This window comes from Macaca nemestrina, chromosome 14 (assembly GCF_043159975.1).
Source record: "Macaca nemestrina isolate mMacNem1 chromosome 14, mMacNem.hap1, whole genome shotgun sequence".
In the NCBI taxonomy this organism is placed as follows: Eukaryota; Metazoa; Chordata; class Mammalia; order Primates; family Cercopithecidae; genus Macaca; species Macaca nemestrina.
In genome coordinates this window covers 42,537,601-42,565,115 of record NC_092138.1, presented here as the reverse complement: position 1 = coordinate 42,565,115, position 27,515 = coordinate 42,537,601, and the positions used below count along the sequence as shown (strand labels likewise).

The 27,515-nt window shown below is 36.8% G+C and overlaps 1 protein-coding gene across 1 annotated transcript in view; it reads right to left on the bottom strand.

The window, feature by feature from the left end:
• The window catches only part of LOC105489106 (tyrosinase related protein 1), a 72,653-nt gene that overhangs the window by 18,957 nt on the left and 26,181 nt on the right, over window positions 1–27,515 (bottom strand). The window contains 4 exon segments of the mRNA XM_071077416.1: window positions 5,439–5,636; window positions 13,441–13,554; window positions 15,274–15,462; window positions 18,043–18,142. Of these exon segments, the coding sequence (XP_070933517.1) occupies window positions 5,439–5,636; window positions 13,441–13,554; window positions 15,274–15,462; window positions 18,043–18,142 (601 nt within the window).

Genomic DNA, 27,515 nt, shown 5'->3' with positions numbered 1-27,515 from the left:
ACTAGGTATTGATAGAACAGATCTCAAAATGATAAGCTATTTCTGACAAATCTACAGCTAGTATCATATTGAATGGGCAAAAAAGCTGGAAGCATTCCCTTTGAAAACTGATACAAGACAAAGATGTCCTCCTCTCTCACCACTTCTATTCAACATGGTATTGGAAGTTCTGGCCAGCATAATCAGGCAAGAGAAAGAAATAAAGAGTATTCAAATAGGAAGTGAGGAAGTCCAGTTGTCTCTTTCTGCAGATGACATGATTTTATATTTAGAAAATCCCATCATTTCAGCCAAAAATCTTCCTGTACTGATAAGCAACTTCAGCAAAGTGTTGGGATACAAAATTGATGTGCAAAAATTACAAGCATTCCTTTACACTGACAATAGGCAAGCAAAGAGCCAAATCATGAACGAACTCCCATTCACAATTGCTACAAAGAGAATAAAATACCTAGGAATACAGCTAATAAGGGATGTGAAGGACCTCTTCAAGGAGAACTATAAACCACTGCTCAAGGAAATGGGAGAAGACACAAACAAATGGAAAAACATTCCATCCTCATGGATAGGAAGAATCAATATCATGAAAATGGCCATACTGCCCAAAGTAATTTATAGATTCAATGCTATTCCCATCAAGATACCATTGACGTTTTTCACAGAATTAGAAAAAAAAACTATTTTAAATTTCATACGGAATCAAAGAAGAAGACAATCCTAAGCAAAAAGAACAAAGCTGGAGACATCATGCTACCTGACTTCAAACTACACTACAAGGCTATAGTAACAAAAACAGCATGGTACTGGTACCAAAACAGACATATAGACCAACAGAGCAGAACAGAGACCTCAGAAATAACAACACACATCTACAACCATCTCATCTTTGACAAACTTGACAAAAACAAGCAATGGGGAAATGATCGCCTATTCAGCAAATGGTGCTGGGAAAACTGGCTAGCCATATGCAGAAAACTGAAACTGAACCCCTTCCTTACACCTTATACAAAAATTAACTCAAGATCGATTAAAGACTTAAATGTAAAACCCAAAACCATAAAAACCCTAGAAGAAAACCTAGGCAATACCATTCAGGACATAGACATGGGCAAAGACTTCATGACAAAAATGGCAAAAGCAATTGCAACAAAAGCCAAAATGGACAAATGACATCTAATTAAACTAAGGAGCTTCTGCACAGCAAAAGAAACTATCATCAGAGTGAACAGGAAACCTACAGAATGTGAGAAGACTTTTGCAATCTACCCATCTAACAAAGGTCTAATATCTAATAAAAGGAACTTAAACGTATTTACAAGGAAAAAAAAAAAAACAACCCTATCAAAAAGTGGGCAAAGGATATGAACAAACACTTCTCAAATGAAACCATTTACTGGCCAACAAACATATGTAAAAAGCTCAACATCACTGATCATCAGAGAAATGCAAATCAAAATCACAATGAGATACCATCTCACACCAGTCAGAATGGTGATTATTAAAAAGTCAGGAAACAATAGATGCTGGAGAGGCTGTGGAGGAAAGGGAACACTTTTATAGTGTTAGTGGGAACGTAAATTAGTTCGACCATTGTGGTAGACAGTGTGGCAATTCCTCAAGGATCTAGAACTGGAAACACTATTTGACCCAGCAATCCCATTACTAGGTATATACCCAAAGGAATAGAAATCATTCTACTATAAAGACACATGCACATGTATGTTTATTGCAACACTATTTACAATAGCAAATACCTGGAACCAACCCAAATGCCAATCAATGATAGACTGGATAAAGGTGTGGTACCTATATACCCTGGAATACTATGTAGTCATAAAAAGGAATGAGATCATGCCATTTGCAGAGACATAAATGAAGCTGGAAGTCATCATCCTCAGCAAACTAACACAGGAACAGAAAACCAAACATTGCATGTTCTCACTAATAAGTGGCAGTTGAGCATTGAGAACTCATGGACACAGAGAGGAGAACAACACACACCAGGACCTGTTGAGGGTTGGGGGATGAGGGACAGAAACTTAGAGGCTGCATCAATAGATGCAGCAAACCACCATGGCATACGTATGCCTACGTAACAAACCTGCACATTCTGCATATGTATTCTGATTTTTTGTTTTCGTTTTTTTAGAAGAAATAAAGAAAAAGAAAACCTTTGCTAAAATATTAGTGATAGCATCTAGGTGGTGTGTAAAAGATGTTACTTGGAAGGTGATTCAACTTTGTTGTATATTGCACATTTTCATAATGAAAATATGAAAAATATTACCTCCTGCGTTTTTCAGGTTTAGAATAATAGTTTAGCTTTACATTTCTTAGGCAGAAAGCCCTAGAGCCATATCCACCCACTCACCATCCCTTCCAAGGAAGCAAAAATGAAGTCACAGGGTGGGTGGATATTGTCATGACTAGTTAATAAGCAGCTTCTTGCCACTCCCCATTCCAGCACATTGCCTCAAGGGCCAGGGCTGACACAAGTCCCCACTGGAAACATAAGCTCAAAGTGGAAGGATAAGAATCAGGCCAGTCTGAATAGTTAAGGTTGAAGGTTTCGCTGATAAACTGTGAGAATAAGATTTTCACTAAATGACTGACATGCCCAAATTAATAGGAACTCACAGATCTTTAGAATGCCTTCAACCTGAAAATCATCAAGTATAATTCATGTATTTCTCCTCACCCCAATTATTTCCTAATCCACAATCTTCCACATTTCAGAAGAGGTATCAGCCACCCAGGAAAACAAACCAGAAAAATAGAGTAATTTCTGGTTGCCCAATTTGTTTTAAGAATTCAACCCATCATCAAGCCTTGTTAATTCCAAAAGTTCTCACATTCTTCCATTTCTTTTTTTATCTCTATTGTCTTCATCTTTAGTTCAGACCATCGTCATGTTTTACTTGGAATACTGTAGGAGTCTCTTTACTGGTCTTTTTATTTACCCTGCCTTTCCCCATCCCAGTCCACTACCTATACAGCAGCAAAGGTGATTTTTCTCAAAATGTAGCTGCATTATATGGCTGGTTTAAAATCGTTCACGATTTTCTCCTTGTACTTTGTTTTAATCCACACTCTTGGTAACAAATTGTAAGACTTTGCCTCACAGCTCTTGTCTCTGTCTCCAAAATCATCCCCTCTCACCTCTGCCACTACAAAGACAGTGTAGTCTACCCACAGAGACTTATATGACATCCTGCCTCTCCGGAGTGTTCCTTCCCCCAGCTTTGTACATCAAGTTCTTTCTGTTCTTTTAGGTTTCAGGGTAAAATATCACATCCTCGGAAAGACTTCCTTGACTGTCAGGTTTAAGCTGTTTCTCACTTTTTTTAATATCTCCTGTAGATGAATAAGATCTAGCTCCCATTTAGAAGATGCTCAAGTTTCTCTCTTCATTCTTTATTTTCGATAGTTCCCAAATATTGTGGAGTAGTTTTTGAAGTTATTGCAAAGGATCCAAGAATCTTCATATAAACTAAGAATTGCTTTTACATTGAATTAGTTCTATTTTATGTTCATAGATGTTATTTTTCAAGATAGTATAGATACTGCTATGATTAATAAAATAAAAATTCATGTGTTTCTGAATTTCTAATAGATTTTTATTTTTAGAAAAATCAATAGATAATAAAATAGTATCACATGATTCATGTTTTATTTAAAAAGACATGTTCTCACCCATAAAAGTCTGAACCACTTCTCCATAGTTTAACAAATAAATTTAAATTAAATTAATTCACTTATGATATATTTTACTTTAAAATTAAGTTGGATAACATTTTCTATATTTAAAACTAGTATGTAAGATATTCGGGCTGGGCGCAGTGGCTCGTGCCTGTAATCCCAGCACTTTGGGAGGCCGAGGCAGGAGGATCACCTGAGGTTGGTAGTTCGGGACTGGCCTGACAAGGTGGAGAAACCCCGTTTCCACTAAAAATACAAAAAATTAGCCGGATGTGGTGGCGCATGCCTGCAATCCCAGCTACTCAGGAGGCTGAAGCAGGAGAATCACTTGAACCCGGGAGGTGGAGGTTGCAGTGAGCCGAGATCGCACCATGTCACTCCAGCCTGGGCAACAAGAGCAAAACTCCGTCTCAAAAAAAAAAAAAAAAAAATTAAATTAATTTGGGGGCTCCTTTAGTTTAATTCCTTTATATTATAGAAAAGGAAAGAAGAGGTTTGAAATGTGAAATCTTCATACAATCACACAGATAGTAGGAGAGTAGAATTAACTTGTAGTCCAGTGCACTTCTTGTTTCCCTCAGTTACTATCCTGTTGAAAATGGAATCAGAGACCAGATTCCTAAGACAAGTGTAAAGCTAGTGGTCTAGTTCATTCATTCTGTTTCTCACTCCCTCCCACCCTCTCTTTCTGCATTTATCTAAGCTATAATCTTGCTGCATTAAGTATTTATTTTTTACTGGTAGTTAAAGAAATATTTAACCAGCTGCATGTTAACATGAAAATGACCACACATGAAAAACGATTGTTAAGCAAAGGTGCTGTAACTCCCCACAAGTAATCAAGTAATTGCACTGAGAGTTATAAAACATGCACAGATGTATATGTCACCACGAAGGCATCCCTTCTACTCAACATTTTTCTTGTAGCCTCCTGGAGCAGCATAAAACTGATTCCTTGGTGCCAATGGCAACAAACTTCTTGACTGGTAATAAAGTTTGGTTCCCAGATGTTCCTATTGGCTATTCTGTTACACAACAGATTTAATGATATAGTTGGACATTAAATGCTTTCATAGATTTTTTGCTGCAAAGTCAAATTGAAGTCAATTTTAAGTGGGAATATAAACATCCTGAAACCCAGATGAATCACTATGCAATCTGCTATGGTTAAATCTACTATGAAGATGTGGATTTCATTAAATTAGAGGATTTCTTTTTTTTTTTTTTTTTGAGACCGAGTCTCGCTCTGTCGCCCAGGCTGGAGTGCTGTGGCCGGATCTCAGCTCACTGCAAGCTCCGCCTCCCGGGTTCCCGCCATTCTCCTGCCTCAGCCTCCCGTGTAGCTGGGACTACAGGCGCCCGCCACCTCGCCCGGCTTATTTTTTTATATTTTTAGTAGAGACGGGGTTTCACCGTGTTAGCCAGGATGGTCTCGATCTCCTGACCTCGTGATCCGCCCGTCTCGGCCTCCCAAAGTGCTGGGATTACAGGCTTGAGCCACCGCGCCCGGCCAAATTAGAGGATTTCTAAATCAACAGAAAGAAATATAAAACCCTCTCCATTTTAATTTATTTTCAGAGCAAGTTGGTTTCCTAAGGACAGGTAGATACCACATTTAGATAACTGATATTATCTCTGGGTTGTAATATCATTATTCTACTTCTTCCCCAGTTGTTTCCAAAGAAATGCTTATAAGATTTACTTGGAGAATTTGTAAAATGCAGATTCTTGGGCATTACCTGCAAGACTATATTTCAGTAGAATTGGGTTACGATCCAATACTTCATAACAGGCACCCACAAGTGATTCAGATGCAGGTGTCTGCACACCATATTTGGAGGAAACATTGCAAGCCCAATAGCAGACATCACGTGGAGCACAGGCTTTCCATAACCGGGCGTATGTGAGTCCAGGGAAGCCAGAGTCAGGGCAGTGACCTGTGAAAAAAACAGTTTTCCAACAAGTTGGGCTTGGATGAGAAAATCCTCCCTGTGATAGTAATAATTAATGACCTATACCAGTCTTGAACTAAACAACTTTCTCATTATAGATTTCGTGAGAAGATAAAACATGAAGCTATTCCCTGACAAGAAGATAAAATTATCCCACATTTGATTCACAGCATTCCCCATTCATCCCATATCTAAATATGAGGAAAAACTACAGCTTTTTTTTTTAAACAAAGAAATAGTTCAAAAATACCCTTAAACAATCTTTGGAAGACTGAGGCTACATATGAAATGATCTTATTCTATTGTTAAGCGCTGAAAAAGTCCCATTAAGAGGATCTAAAAATGGGTAGCAGATGTTCCTGCTTAACCACATGGCAAAGATTCCTAAAGGAGCTCTGAGGGAAAGGGAGGCTAGACTCATTAAGAAGTGAGCTCATTAATGGAGAGTAATGCACTTCATCCCATGAATATAAAGGCAATTCTAGAAATGCATGATCAGAATTATTAAACTGATTTGTTTCCTTCAAAATCCAATCAAGCTCTAAGGCTGAAGATGAGCTCAACTAAAGGGACTTTGTGTCTTTAGACATAAAAGTTTCTATGAACCTCAAATAACACATGTTTTCTGCATTGATACCATTGTGTAATGGCTGCGAACAGGGTGACAGAGCCTCATTTTGCTAAAGCTGAACAGAACTAGGCTCCCTGGTGGATAATAGATTGTTTTGGTTTAATTTTGAGGCTGAGAAACAACTGTCTTATAAAATAGCATGTATTCCTAAAGTCAGTATCCTTACAGACAAAGGACAACTCTCTCTTCTGTAATTTCTCAGTTAATCTCACAGACGCCACACTTTCTGCCCTTGTTACTCCTTGTGTGATGCTATATTTATGGGCTTGTAGTCATTCACAAACTGTGTTTGGATGTAATACATGGGTTCCATGCCTGAAATAAAATTCCATGATGATAGTCTTTTCTTATTCTCAGGGAAATAACATATGAAACGGATAGATATTCCTTAACTTTGAATTTTTATTCCGTAAGTTTTTTTTTGTAAGTTTTTGTATCTGTCACCACATATCCAATGTGAGATTGCTACTCATTTAGAATAAAGCAATGTGTTTGTTATTTTAAGCACATATAAATGTTTCAGGATATTTGCTAAAATATCTATGACTTCTAGGTGCCTTGTCACCCAAATGAGTGAAACCACTAGTGTACTAATCTAAGCTGTAATTATAAGGTACCTGAATCATAATTTGATGCCTCTACATGAAAGTATCAGTGCTCACCTAAGTGAGGGCATTGCTGAGCCAGTCACCAGGTAGGAGCGGTTTTTTTCAGATAAGAAAACAGATGTGAGGCTGGGTGCCCTGGTTCGAGTCTGAAATCCCAGCACTTTAGGTGGCCAAAGTGAGGGAATCACTTAAGACCAGGAGTTCAAGACCAGCTTGGGCAACATGGTGAAACCCTGTCTCTACAAAAAAATACAAAAATTAGCCAGCTGCGGTGGTGCCTAGAGACTCAGCTACTCTTGAGGCTGAGGTGGGAGGATCCCTAGACCTTGGGATGTCAAGACTTCAGTGAGTTGTGACTGTGCCATTGCACTCCAGCCTGGGTGACAGAGTGAGACCCTGCCTCAAAAAAAAAAAAAAAAAAAAAAAAAGAAAGAAAGAAAAGAAAAGAAAAGAAAACAGGAAAACAGATGTTAGAGGGAGAGTTTTAGTGGAAGTTCTAGGGGAATCTTCAATTCTTAGCCTTAACCTTGAAAGTGCCAGGTTGTCTAGAGGAAAGCTCCTTGGGAGGTGAGTGTATAATTGTATTCCCTTAACGAGGAGGCTGGGAGGTCAGATCAGCTGCTGTGAGTTCTGAAGTTCCAGGACTGCACAGAGCTTGTCTCTATCTGTGGAGATGCAGCTATGCTGCAGCACGTAAAACATTCAGCCTGGGAACGAGACCATCTACCTAAGGCTAATGCAGATCATGCTCACGTTAGAAACACAAAAGAAGTGAATTTGAATAATTTATTATCTTAGTTTAAAATAATAAATATAGAAGGGAAAAGTTAATACTTTTCTGAAAGCAATCCATGAATAGTTAACCAAAATAACCTGGTTATCTGGTGTAATTTCTTGTCATTTATTCTTACATTAAAAGATTAAAAAACATAATTTGCTGTAGTTCTTGTAGTCCTTTTAAAACATGATTTTTTAATTGAAAATTTAAATAGTAACAAAGCAGCACAAGGAAAACATGTGACTAAATATCAAAATGGGCAGGTTTGGGAATATGACCAAGATACTGGGCAATAAAATTTTAAATCATCTTACATTTTCCATCCTTGTTTCATTGTCTTTGTTTCCTTGCCTACAGGTATCACATGTAAAGCTTTTCATACAAGCTTTTGAGTGCAAGCAGATGGAATTGGGAAGGTGGAACAATGGCCTTTGTCTCATGCCCATATTTACTACTAATTGTGCATGTGCTTTTGTGTACAACATTATATCCTGTTGTTCCCCTCCTCCTATGCCAAATGCTGTTGCTTTTTAAATTAAAATTGATTCTCAATAACCCCATTTAGGAAATCCCCTAAAAGTATTTTTGTAACTTCCTGCATCCTGAATGCAATTTTACCTAGAACATCTTGAGAAAGGAAAAACCCTTAGTATCTCTTATCCTGTCCTGACCAAGATTGGTTTGCTGCTTGTTCCATCTAATAAAATGACCTCATGCAATCATAACAATGTAAAGCCATGATGAATGTTAAACAGACGTTTAACCATTCATTCCACTCTCACAATAACTTTTGAGCCTTTCATGTGTACACACTGAAGTCTATCTGTAAACTGACTAGATATGTTGGTTTTCTTTTCCTGAACATTCATTCAAAGGTGTTAAGAACAGATTAGCCAAAGCAATGATATTTGACAGTCAAAATTTTACAGTCAAAATTGCTGCAGTGATACACATGCAAAATCGTTGCCCAAAAGTCTGGGAAAGTAAACCTCATTATGACAGAATTAAGTCCACAACATTTACATTTGACTTTAGCAGCAGGGTATTGTAAAGTCATGGTGCTGACAGTGGCTGGCTTATTCTCCCCTCAGTCTGTTTGTAACTTTATGAACATAAAAAGCATGGAAAGAGTCTGTCATGCAGGGCCACACCTACAGTCATATTTAAGGAGAATTACATATTCATGGGATTCCTATGAAAGGACCAGACATAGGCAGCCGTAATGCTACCAAGAGTCTCAAACTCTAGCTTATTTGACTGGAGCTGTAGATCTGATGCAAGGGAAACAAATCCAAAGTAATCTATCTTATGCTGGGTCAATTATTTTCATCTTTTTAGGATTTTAAACTGGAAAATAATAAAATGAGCTGGCAGCTTGAGGCAGTACAACACAGAAAGAATGCAAAGAGCGATTCCATGATGTGGAATCAATTACGTGAGGAATAATGGCAGGCTGAAAGTGTGACATAACACCAACTAAGAGTAAGTGAAAATGACATGATAGAGAACTATAGGGAGTAGAGGAGAAAAAAATATTGAGAAAAAGGATAACTGAACAGAGAAAGGGTAGGTAAAGGGAAATACTGGGAAGCTGGTAATTTCTGAAGTCACTCAGTTCATTGACGGTTTGCCTGACTCAGATAAATTCCTATTTGGATTAGTTTCCTGTGGCTGCTATAACAAATTATCCCAAACTTGGTAGCTTAAAACAAGAGAAATTTATTCTCTCACAATTTAAGGAGGCCAGCATCGGAAATCAAGGTGTTGACAGGGTGTGCTCCCTCTGGAGGTTCTGGGACAGAATACATTCCATGCCTTTCACCTTGTGGTGGCTGCAGACATCCCTTGGTTTGTGGCCACATCACTCAGATCTTTACCTCTGTGTTCACATTGCCTTCTCCTCTGTATATATGTGTCTAGTCTCCTGCTGCCTTTCGCTCATAAGGACATTTGTCATGTTATTTAGAGCTACCCAGATAATGCACAATACTCTTCTCATCTCAAGGTCCTTGACTTAATTACCTCTGGAAAATCCTTTTTCTAAATAAGGCACAATTCACAGATGCCTGGGATTAGGGGGAATATATCTTTGGGAGCCATTGTCAGCCTTCTATACTATTCATGTGACATAGTGCAACAAGGCTCATTTTTCTGAAGGAGGATTGACACTATCAGGGTGGTTCTTTAGAAGTAAAAATAATAAAAAAGGGAAAGTGAGGTGTCACTTGATACTTTGCAAGCTGCACCACCCTCTAATCCTTGCATTTCATGGTCACAGTGGAGGTCTAATATGGGTGGGGAGAGAAAGAGGACCATGCCTTCTCTTGACAAGTAACCATGAAATAGTTCAGAACTTATCTGTGGCAATCTCAATATAGTCTCCAAATATTTATGTCCACAGATATGGCCTCCAGAAAAAAAGGGCCAGAATTCTCTTGTATTAAATTAATAAAATACCTGCTGTTTTGCCATCATTAATTTATACATCATACATTTAATAAATGTTTATTTATTATCTGTGGTTTTCAATGTTTCTTTGAAGGTCCTAGGTTGCAAATTTGGAAAACTAGGTCCTTTCTTCAAGTAGCTCACAGGCTGGTGGGGAAGAAGATACATACAACAGAAATATAGTTTGATTTCTGCTATAAAAGAGGTATATACAATGCGCGGTACCATCATGAGGAGAGCAAGAGCTTGATGCTTGGGGGTAGTAAGGAAGTAGAGGCTTGCTGGTTCAGTCAGTTGGGAGGAGGGGACACAGTGGGTAGAAAAATTCAAGGAGAACAAGAAATCCCCTGCCCAAGAGAATACCTTCTGCAGTCATCACCTGACACTTAAATTCCATAGTTATGGAATTTTGGGGGTTTAAATTCTATGCAACCTGGTAAATACATCAAAAAACCACTTTTTGGGTTATCAGTTATTTACACATTTGTAGAAATCACTTTATCAGGTCTTTTCATGAGAACAGGATTTAAGGGGAACTGGATAGAGAGTAAACAAGGTTACTAGAGGTCACTGGAAAAGCAAAAATAATATTGTTTTACATTGACTCTGTTCCTGGCCCTCTGTTTGGTATTTCTTATCATCTCAATTAGTAGCCTTGGCAAACCTGTGAGGTGTGTATTTTTATGTTATTGCCTCAATTTTATAAATAGAAAAGTGAAACTCAAAATGGGAATTGACTTGTCCAAGGTTATTCAGCCAATAAATGGCCAACCTGATATTTTAACCTGCTCTGTCAGGGCAAGATTGTTCAGTCTTGGGGAAAAGATTGTGCAAGGGTACAGAGGCATGAAAGAATATGGTACTGTTTAGAGGGATGCTTGAGTAAAAACAGGGCTTAAGAAGTTATAGAAGATGAAACTGAAAAGGTAAACAAAGATCAGCTTAAAGTGACTCTTCCTCACTCGAGAATTATGGAGTTGGATCCGGTTTTCCTCAAGTTTCATGATCATTCAATGGGCTCTTGCCCCAAAGAGGTCAGCATTTAGTCAGTGGGCAAATCTGATTGTTTCTTCTATTTCCCATGGGTATCCTATTGTAGTCTACTGATGTCATCCTAATTTAAAATTTTATGAATCCTTATCTGGACAATTACAGTAGCTTTCTACCCATTTCTTTCTGCCAGTTTCATTTACTTTCAATTATTTCTGAACAATAATGGTGGATTAATCTTTTTCTAAAGCACTTAAACTCCTTTTTCCAAAAAATCCCCTCATATATATACATATACATATATGCATATATACGTATATATACACACACATATGCATATATATATATATATATATATGCTTTATTTTTTAGAGCAGTTTTAGGTTTACAGCAATATTGAGAGAAAAGTAGAGAGTTTCCATATACTCCCTGTCCCCACACATGCACAAACTTCCCTACTACTGACATTCTCCACCAGACTGTACATGTATTACAATCAATAAACCTACATTGGTGCATCATTATCACCCAAATTTCATAGTTTGCATTAGGCTAACTCTTGGTGTTGTACATTCCATGGGTTTCAACAAACATGTAATGACATGTATCAACCATTATAGTATCATACAGAATAATTTCACTGCCTAAAAAGCCCCTATGCTTTGTCTATTTATCTCTCTGTTCCCTATATCCTTTGCAACCACTGATCTTTTTACTGTCTTTATAATTTTGTGTTCTCCTGAATGTCATATAGTTGGAATCATACAGAAAGTAGTAGTTTTAGATTGGCTTCTATCACTTAGTAATATGCACTTAAATTTCCACCATTTGTTTTTCAGAGTTGGGGTCTTGCTATGTTGCCAAGGCTAGAGTAAAGCTGTCATTCATAGATGCAATCCCACTACTGATCAGCATAGGAGGTTTGAACTGTTCTGCCTCTGAGCTTATCCAGATCACTCCTCCTTAGACAACTTGGTAGTCCCGTGCTCCTGGTAGGGAGGTCACCCTATTGATGCTAACCTAGTGCAGCATGCGCCACTGTACCTGGCATCCTCCATATCTTTTTATGGCTTGATAGCTCATTTCTTTTTATTGCTGAATAATATTCCATTGTTTGGGTGTACCACAGTTTATCCATTCACCTACTAAAGGACTTCTTCCAAGTCTTGGCAATTTTGAATAAATCTGCTATAAACATCCACATGTAGGTTTTGTGTGAGCCTGAGTTTTATTTCAGTGCGTAAATACTTAGGAGTAGAAATGCAGGATTTTATGGTAAGATTATGTTTAACTTCGTAAAAAACCAGCAGACTCTCTTCCAAAGTGGCTGGACCATTTTCCAATGAAAGATTGTACCTGTTATGCCACATCCCATTAGCATTTGGTGTTGTCAGTGTTTTGGATTTGGCCATTCTAATAGGTGGCATCTCATTGTTATTTTAATTTCCATTTCCCTAATGATGATTACTTGCCTTCTGCACATCCTGTTTGGTGAGGTGTCTGTTCAGGTCCATTGATTATTTTTTAATAGGGTTGTTCATTATTTATTGTTGAGTTTTAGGAGTTCTTGAAATATTTTGGATAACAGCTCTTTATCAGATGTGTCTTTTGCAAATATTTTCTTCCAATCTGGCTTCTTTTTTGCCTATATTCATATTTAATTAATATTATTATATATATTTGTTTCACTCTAAGACCGTTAAAATCCCTTTTAGGAAAGGTACCATTTCAAGTAAAAAAGTAGTTAAAATAGTTAAATTCTTACTAAAGTCAAAATCCCTCATTATGGCAGTTAAGGATATCCACTGTTCAGGCCAAGATTGTTTCTAGTCTTATCAAGTATCAACCACTTACACCACTCACACTTTTGTGTCAGCCAAATAGACCTCTCTTTCCTGGAATTCAGACTGCTGGAAAAAGTATAAATTGGTGAAGCAATTCTGGTAGACAATTTGGCACTGCATAAACAAAATAAAACAAAACGCATACAACTTCACATTTTAAAATATCTCCTTTACTCCAGCAATTTATTATTCTTCTAGGAATAAATCCCAAGGTAATAATGATTGTATACAACCTCATGGTCTCTCCATCTTTCTTTTTCTAACAGTGTTTGTTATATTGTTATTTATTGTAATGAAAAATGAAAACCATTGATTGCTTATCCAATTATCTCCTTTCCAAGGATTTTTCATTTACATTCATTTATTCATGTCACCCATATTGATTCAGGGCTAACATTTTCCTGCTCCCAGTCCTAAAGTTGGGCCTCATTGGTCTTAGGAAATTCCACTTTTTCCAGTCATTTGTTGGGAAACAATGACCTACACTTACCCATTGAGAGCTTTTCTCCAATCACAGGAAATGGTTCAGAAATGAATGTATGAGGCATAAGAGGGCATTTGCTGGGGGCACTAGAAGAGGCAGTGGCTCTTTCTCTGGATGTTGCTGTGTTTGAATGTGAGGCTCAGAACTGCTGGTATCATTTTTTTTTTTCTTACCAGCAAAAGGACTAAGCAAACCCTTTCAGAAGAGTAGGACCAAGAGAATTTCAGAGAAATAGAGCCTGAGCTATAATTGAATCACAGCTAACCCGTGCCCTACTTCTGGATTTTAATCAGTTATGTGAACCTTAACAAGCCACTCAATGCTGTTTAAGTGATTTGAGTTGACTTTTCCTTTTCTTTTGGTTGAATCCATCAAAGTTGATACTTTATAGAGGGAAATACTACAAATATTCTAGATATCCACCAATAGAGAATTGGTTATATAATTGCAACCACAATGGAAATTAAGAAGGAGATAAGGGTGACACTGTGGAAGAAGCTATAATGACATATAATGATATTCCTACTATTTTTGTGTACAAATTAATTTTAAAAACAACGTATGTATTATAATCAATTTTTACTCACAATTTATATTTATACTTAAAAATTGTGTGAAGACTGTAAGAGTAGTAGCACAGTGTCTGGAATATAGTAAATATGCAGTACATTTTTGCTATTATTTTTATTTAACAAAATATTAGCGGTTGTATTTAGGTGATGGGATAATTAATAACATTTTCTTAACTTGGCTTAGCTGTATTTTCTCAAACTCACTTCATTTTTTAACAATAAGAAAAAACAGCTCTTTCAAAATGATTTAAATCTGAATGCACTATTGTATCTTCATCATTAATTTTTAAAGGATCAATAGATCACTATGATTGCCTCATAAAGAATTCTTTTTTCCCCAGCTTTATTGAGATATAATTGACAAAATGGCATATATTTAGGTGTACAATGTGATAATTTGATATGTGTATACATTGTGAAATGAAGTTAATTAACATATTCCTCATCTCACATAGATACCATATTTGTGTTGTGGTGAGAACTGCTCTCTTCGTATACAATACAACACTATTAACTGTAGTCACTATTCTGTACATTAGATTCCCAGAGCTCATTTGTCTTATAACTTAAAGTTTGTGCCTTTTGACCAATATCTCCTTGTTTATTCCTCCCTCCGGGGTCTTGATAGTCAGGCTTGTGCTCTCTGCTTCCATTAGTTTCACTTTTTTAGACTCCACATACAAGTGAGATCATACAGTATTTGTCCTTCTGTGTCTGGCTCATTTCACTCAGCCTTATGTCCTCCAGGTTCATCCATGTTGTCATAAGTGGTAGACTCTCCTTTTTATGGTTGAATAGTGCTCCATTATGTATATGTATACACACATTTTCTTTATCTATTTGTCCATCAATAGATACTTAGAGTATTTCTACATAAAGACTTTTAGAGATGTATTTTTTTATAAAAACATCTCTCTGAATTCTAAACAGATTTTCCACCCGCCTTCTCTTTCTTCAAATTTTGTCTCCTTATAAAGTCCTTCATTTTCTCATCATCTTTTGAAAACTTTTTCAGCTTTTTAAGACACAACTAAAATATTGTGTTTTGCATCCAGTCTTTCTAGGTCATGCTGGTCAGATATGATTTCTTTCTCTTTTGAGACTATATAGATTTATAAGCTGATATTTTTGTTCTTGTTCTTTTGTTTTTGCATGTTTTTCAAAGCTTACATGGAATTCAAAAATATCTACAGGAGATGCTAATTAAATATTGAGAGGTTTCCACATAAAAATATGAATTTTCTTTTGAAAAATAAGAAAACGTGACCGTCTTGGACCTGCATGTGATGAGGTCCAGGACACATTACCCCAAAATGTGGCACTTTGACGTACTGAACATTTTTAAGCTGAAGAAGTCTGAGAAAATGGCAAAAACGGGAAGGTCTCTGATTTTTTCCCCACCCTTCTTTCCTAAAGCAGGTCTTAAGACCCTCACGTGAAAGGTGCCCTGCTATACCTGGAGGGAAAAAACATCTTTATCTCAAGAGGATGGAACACCGAGAAGGATCCAAATAAACAGGCCTTACTAAGTTTCCCTCAGTTCCTTCACATAACGGAGCTCATACCATTCACCCTACCCTATCTGTCCACAACTGACCACTCTTCATCAAATCTAAAATAAGAACACACAGGCTTAATAATTTCCTCAAGTCTTCTTTTCCTTGTGAAGGCTCCTGTGTCATGTAAAACTTACATTAAGTAAATTATGCCTTTATCTTATAGATCTGTTTTTTGTTTGTTTGTTTGTTTGCTCGGGTTTTTTGTTTGTTTATTTGTTTTGTTTTGTTTTTGTTTTTTGTTTGTTTGTTTGTTACAGGAGTGCCAGGCAATGAACCTAAGATGGGTAGAAGGAAGATAAGTTTTTTTTCTCCCATACAAATGTTTGGATAATAACAATTAGCTTAGGTTGAGTGGCAGCTGCCCTTTTAAAAGGGTATTTGTTTCCTGATGCATTTCATTCATTTCTATTACCTGCTGGTCCCTGTATACATTTGACTCTTAATATAACTTGGTGGGGCTCAACACAGCAAAGTTATTTGGGGACTTGTTTATTAAACATGAGTTGATTTTATATGCAAGTTTCCTATGTAATACATTTTTAGGGACCAAGACCTATGCCCATGCCTTACATATATTTGTAAACTCCTAGTACTTTATGCACAGTAAACTTGTAATATATTATTTGTTGAACGAATTGAAGCAATAAGCAAATAAATAAAACTCTTGCCACATTCCATAAATTCTATACTTAAGTAGGGGGTTTGATAGTCTATTTGATTAGTTGACTAAAGAAAGCACTTTAGAAAACCACATTTGTAGATAAATAAGAAAAGAGTGTTAGGGATCATCATGACTGAACAGGTCCTGTGTCATTGTAGAATTTCAACAAAGTGGCCAATTTTTAAAGATGATTTATGAGATCTGGCCTGGCATTGCACTAAGAAACATTATTTGCTTGCTAAAAATTTTGATGTATTTTCTTCTGTCCTTTTGCTAGTAGAAATACACTTTACCACCTGTCAAGACGGTGACAAAAATGCTGAAAACGTCACGATAGAGCCATCGCTTTTGAAAAATGCTAGTAGTTATGTCAAGCTGTGACAGTGAAATTTTGGAAACTATTAACAGAGGTCATTTTCAATTTCTATATTTAATTTTGTAAAGAAAGAAACTATAGTATCATTTTAGCTTTCTCCACAACATTATCTAAAATTTTAGTTGCTGTAAGTGGGGAAAGAAAACAACTAGGATAACAAGTGAAATAATTTTTGATTGTGAAGAAAATTTCAAAAAGTAACTACTATTTGTGGTGTGTTCTATGGACACTCATGGCTGCCAAGAGATAGGCTAGAATTTAAAACACATTCAAGTCTCTTACATATATTAAATTAAGCTTATTTATATGTGTGGAATGATAAGGTGGAGAAATCTAGATGTATACATAACAGCTGTAAAGTTGGGGTTGCCTTTTTTTTGAAATAGGATCTCACTATGTTGCCCAGGCTGGTTGTCAACTCCTGGGCTCAAGTGATCCTCCCACCTTGGCCTTGTAAAGTGCTGGGATTACAGGCATGAGCCCAGGGTTGCCATTTTAACAAGGATTCCCTAGTTAAATAGTTTATTTCCTTTAACTATCCATAACCTGGCAGCTTTGTGGAAATGTGAAATGGGAGTGGCAGAGTATCTAACACAGAACTGTGTTGATAAAGTCAATCTTACCCTGGTCTCGTAGTCTGAACTTTGGAACTATGTTATATATCATTTAATGATGAGAATGTGTTCTGAGAAATGCGTCTTTAGGAGATTTTGTCATCAGGTGAACATCTAGACTGTACTTACACAAATCTAGATGGTATAGTCTACTATATACCTAGGCTATATGATAAAGCCAAGTGCTCCTAGGCTACAGCCCTGTATTGCATGTTACTGTACTGAATACTGTAGGCAGCTGTGTATTGAAACATAGAAAAGGCACAGTAAAAATACAGTATAAAATATTTATAAAACAGTACACCTGTAAAGGGCACTGAGCATGAATGGAGCCTTACAGGACTAGAAGTTGCTCTGAGTGAGTGAGTGGTGAGTGAATGTGAAGGCTTAGGATATTACTGTATGCTGCTGTCGACTTTCTGAATATTGCATGCTTAGGCTACACTAAATTTAAAAAAAAGGTTTATTTCCTCAAGAGTAAATTAACCTTAGCTTACTGTAACTTTATTTAATTATTTAATTGATGTTTCAATTTTTAAAAATCATTTTGACTTTTGTAATAACATTTATCTTAAGACACAAATACTTTTATAACTGTACAAACATCTTTTTTTCCTTTTATCCTTATTCTATAAGACTTTTACTATTTTTAAAATATTTAAGTTTTTTTTTCTTTTTAAACTTTTGTGTTAAAACCTAAGGCACAAACACACACATTAGCCTAGGCACACAGGGTCAGGATCATCAGTATCGCTGACTTCTACCTCCATATCTTGTCCCACTGGAAGGTCTTCAGGGCAATAACACATATGGCGCGGTTAGTCACCTCCTATGACAACAATGCCTTCTTCTGGAATACCTCCTGAAGGACCTGCCTGAGGCTGTTTTGCTGTCAACTTTCTTTCATATGTAAGTAGGAGTACATTCTAAAATAATGACAAAAAGTATAGTATAATCAATACATAAACCAATAACATAGTTGTTTATTATCGTTGTCAAGTATTATATACTGTATATAATTATATGTGCTATATTTTTATATGGCTGGCAGCACCGTAGGTTTGTTTACACAAGCATCACCACAAACGTGTGAATAATGTGTTGCACTATGACCTTAAGAGGGCTATGATGTCACTAGGCCATAGGAATTTTTCAGCTCTATTATAATCATATGCGGCCACCATGCTGTATGCCATATGTCATTGACCAAAACGTTCTTATGTGGTGCATGACTTTATATAATTTGGACATGCATATTTCCTTCTGAATAAAACCTCTACTACTTGATGTTTCTTGGCCTCTCTGAGCTTCATTTTATCTATAAAATTAGAATAAATATACTTAAAAATGAACTTCAGCATGACTGACAGGAGTATATAAAATGGTGGAATTAGTGTCCCCCCAAATCTGTCTCTATCCCCCTCAAGATTTTGGAGGTTTTATGCTTCCTCCACCCTCCCCTTTTCAAAATCTGTTTAAGAGGAGGGATTCTAGTAAGATCACTCATACTTAGGTGCAAATAAGACATCAAGAGTCATCTGCCCAAGCATGTGTTTACCAGGGGTCAAAGGTTTTAAATCAAAAGAATGAATCTTTAACTGTGGAGTTTTAGGAATTACTTATTGGGGGAGATATTTATTTGCTCAGATATTCACTTCCTTGTGCTTTTGTGTTCCAGCCATAGAAGTGGTAGGCAGTCTGCTAGCTAGACTAGCAAGCAACCAACTGGGCAAGCTGAATACTAAGGAATATTAAAAAGGGATACTTTTCTACATAGTCATGTTTTTATTTAAATACACACACACACACACCCCGCACACACACCGCACACACACGCAGGTTTCTTGTTTCTTCTATGGCTACCTAATATTAAAGCAAGAAGTACCTACTCTCTGCTTTGGAAGGGCAGAACTTCCAAATAGAATATTATTGCTAACAGTGGCCTTGTTATATTGTCATTCAACTAGGGGAAGCACCAGCATAGGAATTAAGGCAGCACTTCCACATTCGCATTTGCCATGTAAATACACACATCAGGTGAAATGACTTTGCTTCTTTAAAGGGAAAGAGCATCTTCTTGTAGAGGGAGAGAGGTCACAAAACATGTATTAAGTTCAATTTCTGAGACTCATTTTGAAGTATCTAAACATAATTTCTCGGAACCCAGCACCGTTAGTAAGATCAGCATTCTGAACTGAAATGTGAGCTTTGGATCATAGCTTGAGACAGATGGATAGAACTTTGGATAAATGATTTGCTACATTCTAGACTTCTACTACTCTTGCTCCACTAGTACTCTTTAGACTTACAGGTAATATTTAAATCAGTCCCCTCAACAATCAAATGTGGTAGGGATTGCTAGAGGTGTATTTTATAGCTGAGAAAAATGAGGTTTAGGTGACATACATCAAAACGTGGTGGAAGCAGATTCAAGCCCAAGTAGTCTATTGAAGCAAAAAAAAAGGAGCTTAAAATATTTAAACTTTAAGGCCAGATGAAAATCCCACTTCCTGACACCTCCTACTGTCTCTAATAATTATTATTGTCACCAGATTCTCAGTTTCTTCTTTGTGCTGGCTACTTTAAATGTATTATGAGTTGCATAATGCCAAATCCTTCACAACATAGTTTAAAGACAAGCATTATTGTTAAGTTCTCATACTCTAGGCAGTGAATGTCAGAGGGTTAAAATTGTACTGGGCAAGAACTCCTTGCTCATAAACCCCCCAAATTTTTCCATCCTCCTGTCTCACTAGTTGGGAATATACTTGAATTATCCCAACAATCAGAATTCATATTTTTCTTTAATTAAAAAAAAATTTAGAGACAGCATCTCACTCTGATCCAGGCTGTTCTTCCTACCTCCACCTTTCAAGAGCTGAGACTACTACTACTGCCACACCCAACCAATGCCAAGAATTGAAGTTCAGTGTCACATCTACTTTTGAAAATCTTTGGGTGATAGCACTACGGATGTAAAGGACACAAGATCTCCTTTATTTAGGAAGATCTACTCTAACCACTGCCCACTAATTTATTATTTTTCAACTATGTTTTTGTAAAGATTGTAAAGGAAATATCAACTTGTCCACTGATATTTTGCGCTAGTATAAATGCGTAGCTGGGAGAATAGCTTCACTCTACACAGGCACATACACATGCATGGTGTTCAGTATATATTTTATATATATTCAATATATATCTATTCTAAAATAATGACATATCTGTATATCTATACTGAACACCATCCTTGCATTAAGTTCCTATTTTTGTGATTTGCTCTCTATTGAGAATAAAATATTGCCACCTGGTGGAAGTTGGAAGTTGTGAAATGAGTGCCTTCCAAGTTCACTCAGTTTTGTTCAACTTGATAAATATCCATTTGCTTACATCCTGTCTTAGATCATTTGCAGGGAATCTGGTCACAAAAATAAGTAAGACATGGTTTCTGCCACCAAGAACACAACATCACAAGCATGAAGGTGTGGAAACTGCCAAGGATACGCCTTGGACAAATTGCATTGCAGAGGACTGCACCCAGCAAGGGCATGAGGGAAGGCTATGTGAAGTGAATGACTCTTGCCTGGTGGATTCCTGAGAAGTAATTAGGTGGATAAACAGTAGACTAGTGGGAACAGCATGAGCAATAGCCTGGAAGTATGAAGAAGTATTGGGGTTTTCAGAGAAGCAAACATTTCATAGGCTTAGAACTTAAAATTTGGGAAGAGGAAGAGACAGAAGATGAGCTTGCCAAACTGTCACAGACTGGTCACAGAAGACATAAAATACCATGCTGAGATTGTGCTTTACTCTGTTAAAGGCAGGGAGATAGTTAAGATTTAGTAGACCAAGCCTTGGAAGAGAGGAGCATAGTTTGAAGGCAGGGAGAAAACTATGGTGGATCAGGCTTCAATCTATCAGTGAGGGAGAGGCAGGACAGAGGAAGTTACAGAAAGGCCATGCGGTATTGGACTCACATTCACAGACTCTCAAATATAGACATTTAATATTATCTTAAAGTAAAATTATGCATTTAGTCTCAGATAAACACTGACAAGTTTGAAAGACTATATTATCAAACAGTTTTAAACTTGTATTCCAATATTAGTCATATTTCCTGTAACGGTCTGAATTTTTTATAAGTCCTATATTTTTCTCATGAATAGCACCATTTTACTTGTATTGAAACCATTAGTTCATTCAGTTTAAGTATTTAATATATATAGTGATAACTAATTTAGCAATTTTTTTCACTGTTAACATACTGAAAGTTTCAGGAAATGAAAATGTCTTAGGCCTTTTTTAAGGGTTGCAGAGGTCTAGCTAGGCAGTGGTGAAAAATTAGAGAAAGAAAAGACTTGAAAAATATTTGTTGAAGATTCATGAGCAGACATGTTGTATATTCATTATAAAGATGGGGTGGCCAACTGGCAGATTAAAGAGAAAGGAGGAATCCAAATTGACTTCCTTGTTTCTGCTGAAGTGTCTCATAGATGATAGCACTTTTAGCTGAGGCATAGGTAAAGGAGGGATGAGGCTTGTTTTATAGGGAAAAGAAATAGTTCCATTTTGGATATATGGAATTTGAAAGTCTTGAGAGCTAGTCAAATGGATTTCTCTAGCCAGCAATTAAATATGTGAAATTGAAGCTCATTGCAGTGACTAAGGCTGAATATAGAGATTCAGGAATTATTAGCCTAGGGAAGGTAATTAAAACTGTGAAAATGGTTGAGATCACTTAAGGAGAGCTTATAGCCTGCAAAGAGCAATAATCTCAGGGTGCTCCCTTGGGACTCTTCTTAAATCTGAAAGATGTTTTCACAAGGGCAGGTGAGTTAACCTTTCTTGTGCAAACTGTGACTACTAAAGCCATGTTAATTACGGGAACATGTAAAGAAAACGAAAGCAAACCTATAAACAAACTAGGTTTACAGGAGGAATTTGAAACCCTCTGCTAATTGATGAAACCAAAATGTCTATCATAGAAGTGTTCTAAGTAGAAATATAGCATAAAGTAAAGATTCCATGTAGAGAGGAAGAAAAATAATTGGAGAGCAGGAAATTTCAGGGAAGATTTATGAGGTAAAAGCAGAATTCCTCAGTCAGTTTTACAGTTTTGATTCAGTGTCTTCTATCATTGCCAGAAAACTGTCTAAGAATAAACTTTTCACAGCAATTTAATGAAGAAAAATGAAGAATTTGGAACTGGCCTCATTTTTATCTATTGGTAATAACTGAGCCAATTTCTCAAAATGGGCACACAAAGAAAGTATTTGTGGTCAGCTGAAAAATGACCCCCGAAAATTCAGGTCCTAATTCCTGGAACCTGTGAATGTTCTTATGTGATAAAATGGACTTTGCAGATGTGATTAAATTAGTGACTTTCAAATGGAGAGATCATCCTGAATTATTTGGTGGGTGGGTCCTAAATGCAATGACAAATTTGTGCTTGAAGTGAAGATGGAGGAAGATTTGACAGAGGCAAAGAAGGCCTTGTGACATAAGGAAATGTAAGCAGAGTCAGAGAAGATGTGATCCAGTTGGCTTTGGAGATAGAGAAAGAGCCATGAACCAAGGAATGCAAGGTATGACACTTTCTCTAGAAGCTGGAAAAGGCAAAGAAAAAGACCTCCGGAGACAGTACAGGCCTGACCATGCATTGATTTCAGCCCAGTGACTTTGTAAAAACAGCTTTCAGAGCTGAAACTGGATCCCTTCCTCACACCTTATACAAAAATTAATTAAAGATGCATGAAAGAGTTAAATGTTAGACCTAAAACCATAAAAACCCTAGAAGAAAACCTAGGCAATACCATTCAGGACATAGGCATGGGCAAGGACTTCATGTCTAAAACACCAAAGGCAATGGCAACAGAAGTCAAAATTGACAAATGGGATCTAATTAAACTAAAGAGCTTCTGCACAGCAAAAGAAACTACCATCAGAGTGAACAGGCAACCTACAGAATGCGAGGAAATTTTTGCAATCTACTCATCTGACAAAGGGCTAATATCCAGAATCTACAAAGAACTCAAACAAATTTACAAGAAAATCAACCCATCAAAAAGTGGGAGAAGCATGTGAACAGACGCTTCTCAAAAGCAGACATTTATGCAACCAACAGACACATGAAAAAATGCTCATCATCACTGGCCATCAGAGAAATGCAAATCAAAACCACAATGAGATACCATCTCACACCAGTTAGAATGGTGATCATTAAAAAGTCAGGAAACAACAGGTGCTGGAGAGGATGTGGAGAAATAGGAACACTTTTAGACCGTTGGTGGGACTGTAAACTAGCTCAACCATTGTGGAAGACAGTGTGGTGATTCCTCAAGGATCTAGAACTAGAAATACCATTTGACCCAGCCATCCCATTACTGGGTATATACCCAAAGGATTATACATCATGCTGCTATAAAGACACATGCACACGTATGTTTATTGCAGCACTATACACAATAGCAAAGACTTGGAACCAACCCAAATGTCCATCAGTGACAGATGGATTAAGAAAATGTGGCACATATACACCATGGAATACTATGCAGCCATAAAAGAGGATGAGTTCATGTCCTTTGTAGGGACATGGATGCAGCTGGAAACCATCATTCTCAGCAAACTATCGCAAGGACAAAAAACCAAACACCGCATGTTCTCACTCATAGGTGGGAATTGAACAACGAGAACACTAGGACACAGGAAGGGGAATATCACACATCGGGGCCTGTCATGGGTTGGGGGAGAGGAGAGGGGGGAGAGATTGCATTAGGAGGTATACCTAATGTAAATGACAAGTTAATGGGTGCAGCACACCAACATGGCACATGTATACATATGTAACAAACCTGCCCATTGTGCACATGTACCCTAGAACTTAAAGTATAAAAAAAAAAACAGCTTTCAGAAGTGAAAAAAAAATAAATTTGTCTTGTTTTAGGCCACCACGTTTGTCATAATTTGTTATAGTAGCAAATATAAAACTAAAACAGTACTTTAAACTTATAAAGTAATTTCACTAGAGATCTTCAAAGATATTCTTTAAAAAACTTTACTTAAGCAGAATTAAAATTATTTAATATTTTGACAAAGTACAAAATAAAGTCTCAAAAAAAGTTGACACTGTCCCAATCTTATTCTCTGGAGAAAGCTGATAGATGAAATTTAATCTTGAACTATGAGAGTGACATGATCAGTTGGGAGTTGGGTTAGTCATAAGGTTATAGAAGAAAATTGAGTAGACTAAGACTTGGTGCCTAGGAAAGGCTAATAATTTGTCACCCATCCAAACTAAGAAATGAATAAAGATTCATCCATTATACTTGGCAAAGTCACTTCCATCATGTTATTTTTTTTTTTTAAGTTTTTAGTTATTTTTAATTTCCTATCTGTGATCAGAGATTTTGCCATGATTGGAGAGATTTATCTGTGAGGTCATTAGAATCATATTTCTGAATTTTCGAGTGGTGCTTTTCAGACCTTCCTCAGGTAACAGAGTAATAGTAGAGATATGAGACATAAAGTGCACCGGTTGGGTCTTTGGAGGGTAGAGATTGTGCTGGCTTTGAAGTATGAGCTCTGAAAAGGATCTCAAAGATCCTATCAACTTGGCATTGCTAACTGATTGCTCTGTATGTGATTATCTACCTGATCCAGATCTCCAGCCTTTTTTGGGGACTGCAATCATATCAGCAGGAATTTAGACACCTACATCTATCCATCCACCCCTTATGTGTCGTATAAAAATTGGATTGAGGACTTCAGGGAAAACTGATATAGCTATTTACATTACCTGAGATTTTGATTAACAATAATTTATATGATCTCCTCAGAAAGATGTTTTACTTAAATTACATGTCTATTTATTTAGAGAAATGCAATGTCACAAAATGTTCACAACTGTTGAAATAAATAGTCTGTACAAGTATTCATTGTTTTGCTTTGCTTTTTCAGTTTTCTGGGGCTTTGACAGTTTTCAAAATAAAGCTTGGAGAAAAATTACAAAATAGGGCATAATGAATTTCTTAAATACACTAAAACTATAGGTGCGGCAGTGTCACTATTACTTTCCTGGTTTGATCATTGGGAGGCATCCAGTTGGTATACAGCCTTCTCAGGAAACTTAATTTGGAGAGAAGATAGAGAAGGATTCTCTATGGCTGGAGGAATGTGGACTACAGTGTTTTAATAAAATACATGTTATGATAAATGTCAGTCACATACTCATTAACATATTTGTATCTTGTGTTACTTTAAAAATTCTGTGTTAGTCTAATTAAACAAATCTGCACTGTTGGTGATAAAGGTATAATGTAAGACTCACTGCCAATGAGAATTTTAAATTGAGCCCAATTATTGTAATGGGTATCAATAATTATCTGCAAAGTTTATTGAAATTTTAGAACATTAATGTCTGCCCAGAGGACAGGGTAACTTATGATAGCCAATAGTGAATGATAGGGCTTTCCAATGCCAAAAAAGATGGAAAAAAACAATGTGTGTTTGTAGAAATATATCAGAGCCATATCTTGTTCTTTCTAGTACAAAATCTATTCTGTCATCTACAGATGAACATTCATAGTGGCAAATTTAGTTCAGTTTTCAAAAAAAAAAATCTTTCAAATGTATAAATAGTATGGACTAGCAGTAAACATTTTTTTTACTGTGCTCCTATTTTTTCATTAAATCTAAGCTTTAAAACTTCTGGGACTATACTGACACCTAGAGGAAATCAGCTTTAGGTATCATTTATTTCCAGTGGTTCTTACAGCCGCTTGTAGATAGAGAAATCTCTCATGGTTGGGGCTTATTTACAATGCTTTGTTTTTTCTTTCTTTTATAAATAGACTTTAAATTTAGTTTCTAAAGGAGTATCCCCTAGTAAAAGGTATAGAGCAATATAGAAGAAAGAGAAGGAAAAATTAAGAAACCTCATCCCTTAATGAAATAAGAATTCATACCAAGATTAAACAGTATCCTTGTCACTCAGTAATGCCCTGTTCTGAATGCCACAGTTACGTTCTGAAGTTAGTAGTTTGAAGATAAATTTTTAAAATAAATTCAAGGCAGTTTTTTTTTACAAGTATGTATTATGCAGTTTATTTGGAAGAATGAAGTTTGTATTGGAACAAAACTATGGTATTATACATATATGCCTAACAGTTTGGGACTTGTTCTACGTCTACACATGCTGTAAGAATTTATTTATATATTTTAAGTCTAATTTGAGGAATCAGAACTAGATATGCGTAGTCTGATTTTGCTTCAAATACGTGTTCTTTTAGAGTTTAAATGGAAACCTCACAGTCACTCAGACACCGAACAGGGAGCACTAAATGTATTGGGAAGGGTTTCAGTCTTTCCATGGTAAAGGGACATAAATACAACTTGAGTATGGGAGAGATCTATTTTGAGGTTGCCTCACAAAGCTGTGAAAGCACAAAAGAGGCAGACGGTGCAGCCACAAATGAGGCTACTGAAAGGAATGTTGCCAAACCCAGGAGCTCCCATAGCTATTTGCATAAGTGCTAGCAAAGTTCCTCAGCCGATCTGGTCCTGCACCCCAGACGCGGAGAAGCAGATGAGGCAGCAGATGACCGTTTACATTGCCAGGGTGTGTGAACTAGGGAACATCCCCCACATTACTCACTAAGTAATGAGGAGGGGACTTAGATATGTTCCACAATTCAGATGGGTCTGCCAGTTGGCCCCTGGGCTTCATTCTGTGTGATCCATACACAGCAGAGACACTCAGGAGGCAATGCAAATGAATCAACAGACAGCACTGAGGTCCCAGCAGCAGCAGGCAAGGTACTGCCTATGCAACAGGGCGTGATGACAGATAATTAGCTGTGACATGCCCTTCAATGGCAGTGGGATGAGAGTGTTCAGTTGGAAACCCGTGTGCAACATGGTATCACGAACCAAGAGATTTAACTTAGGAACCAAGAGATAAATTCTTTTTTGCCAAATCATTTTTTTTAAGGAGGTAACTGTAAAGAGTTAAGTTTTTATGAATCTAGGAATAAAAGCTGAAATTTGCTAAACAAGTACTACATTTTAGGGATTGGGAGACATACCGTTATCACTTCTGATGTTCTAAAAATCCCTATTTTGTAAGAACCGCCTTTATTTTACAGATAAAGAAAACTGAGGCTTAGAGGAGTTGCTCAAGGACTTGCTCAAGGACACTTTGCTAATAAATGAAAGAGACAGGAAGCCAAACTAGGGCTGCTTGAATATAGAATTAGTCTTATTATGTTGCCTATCACAAACAGATGTTGACTTTTTCCCCCA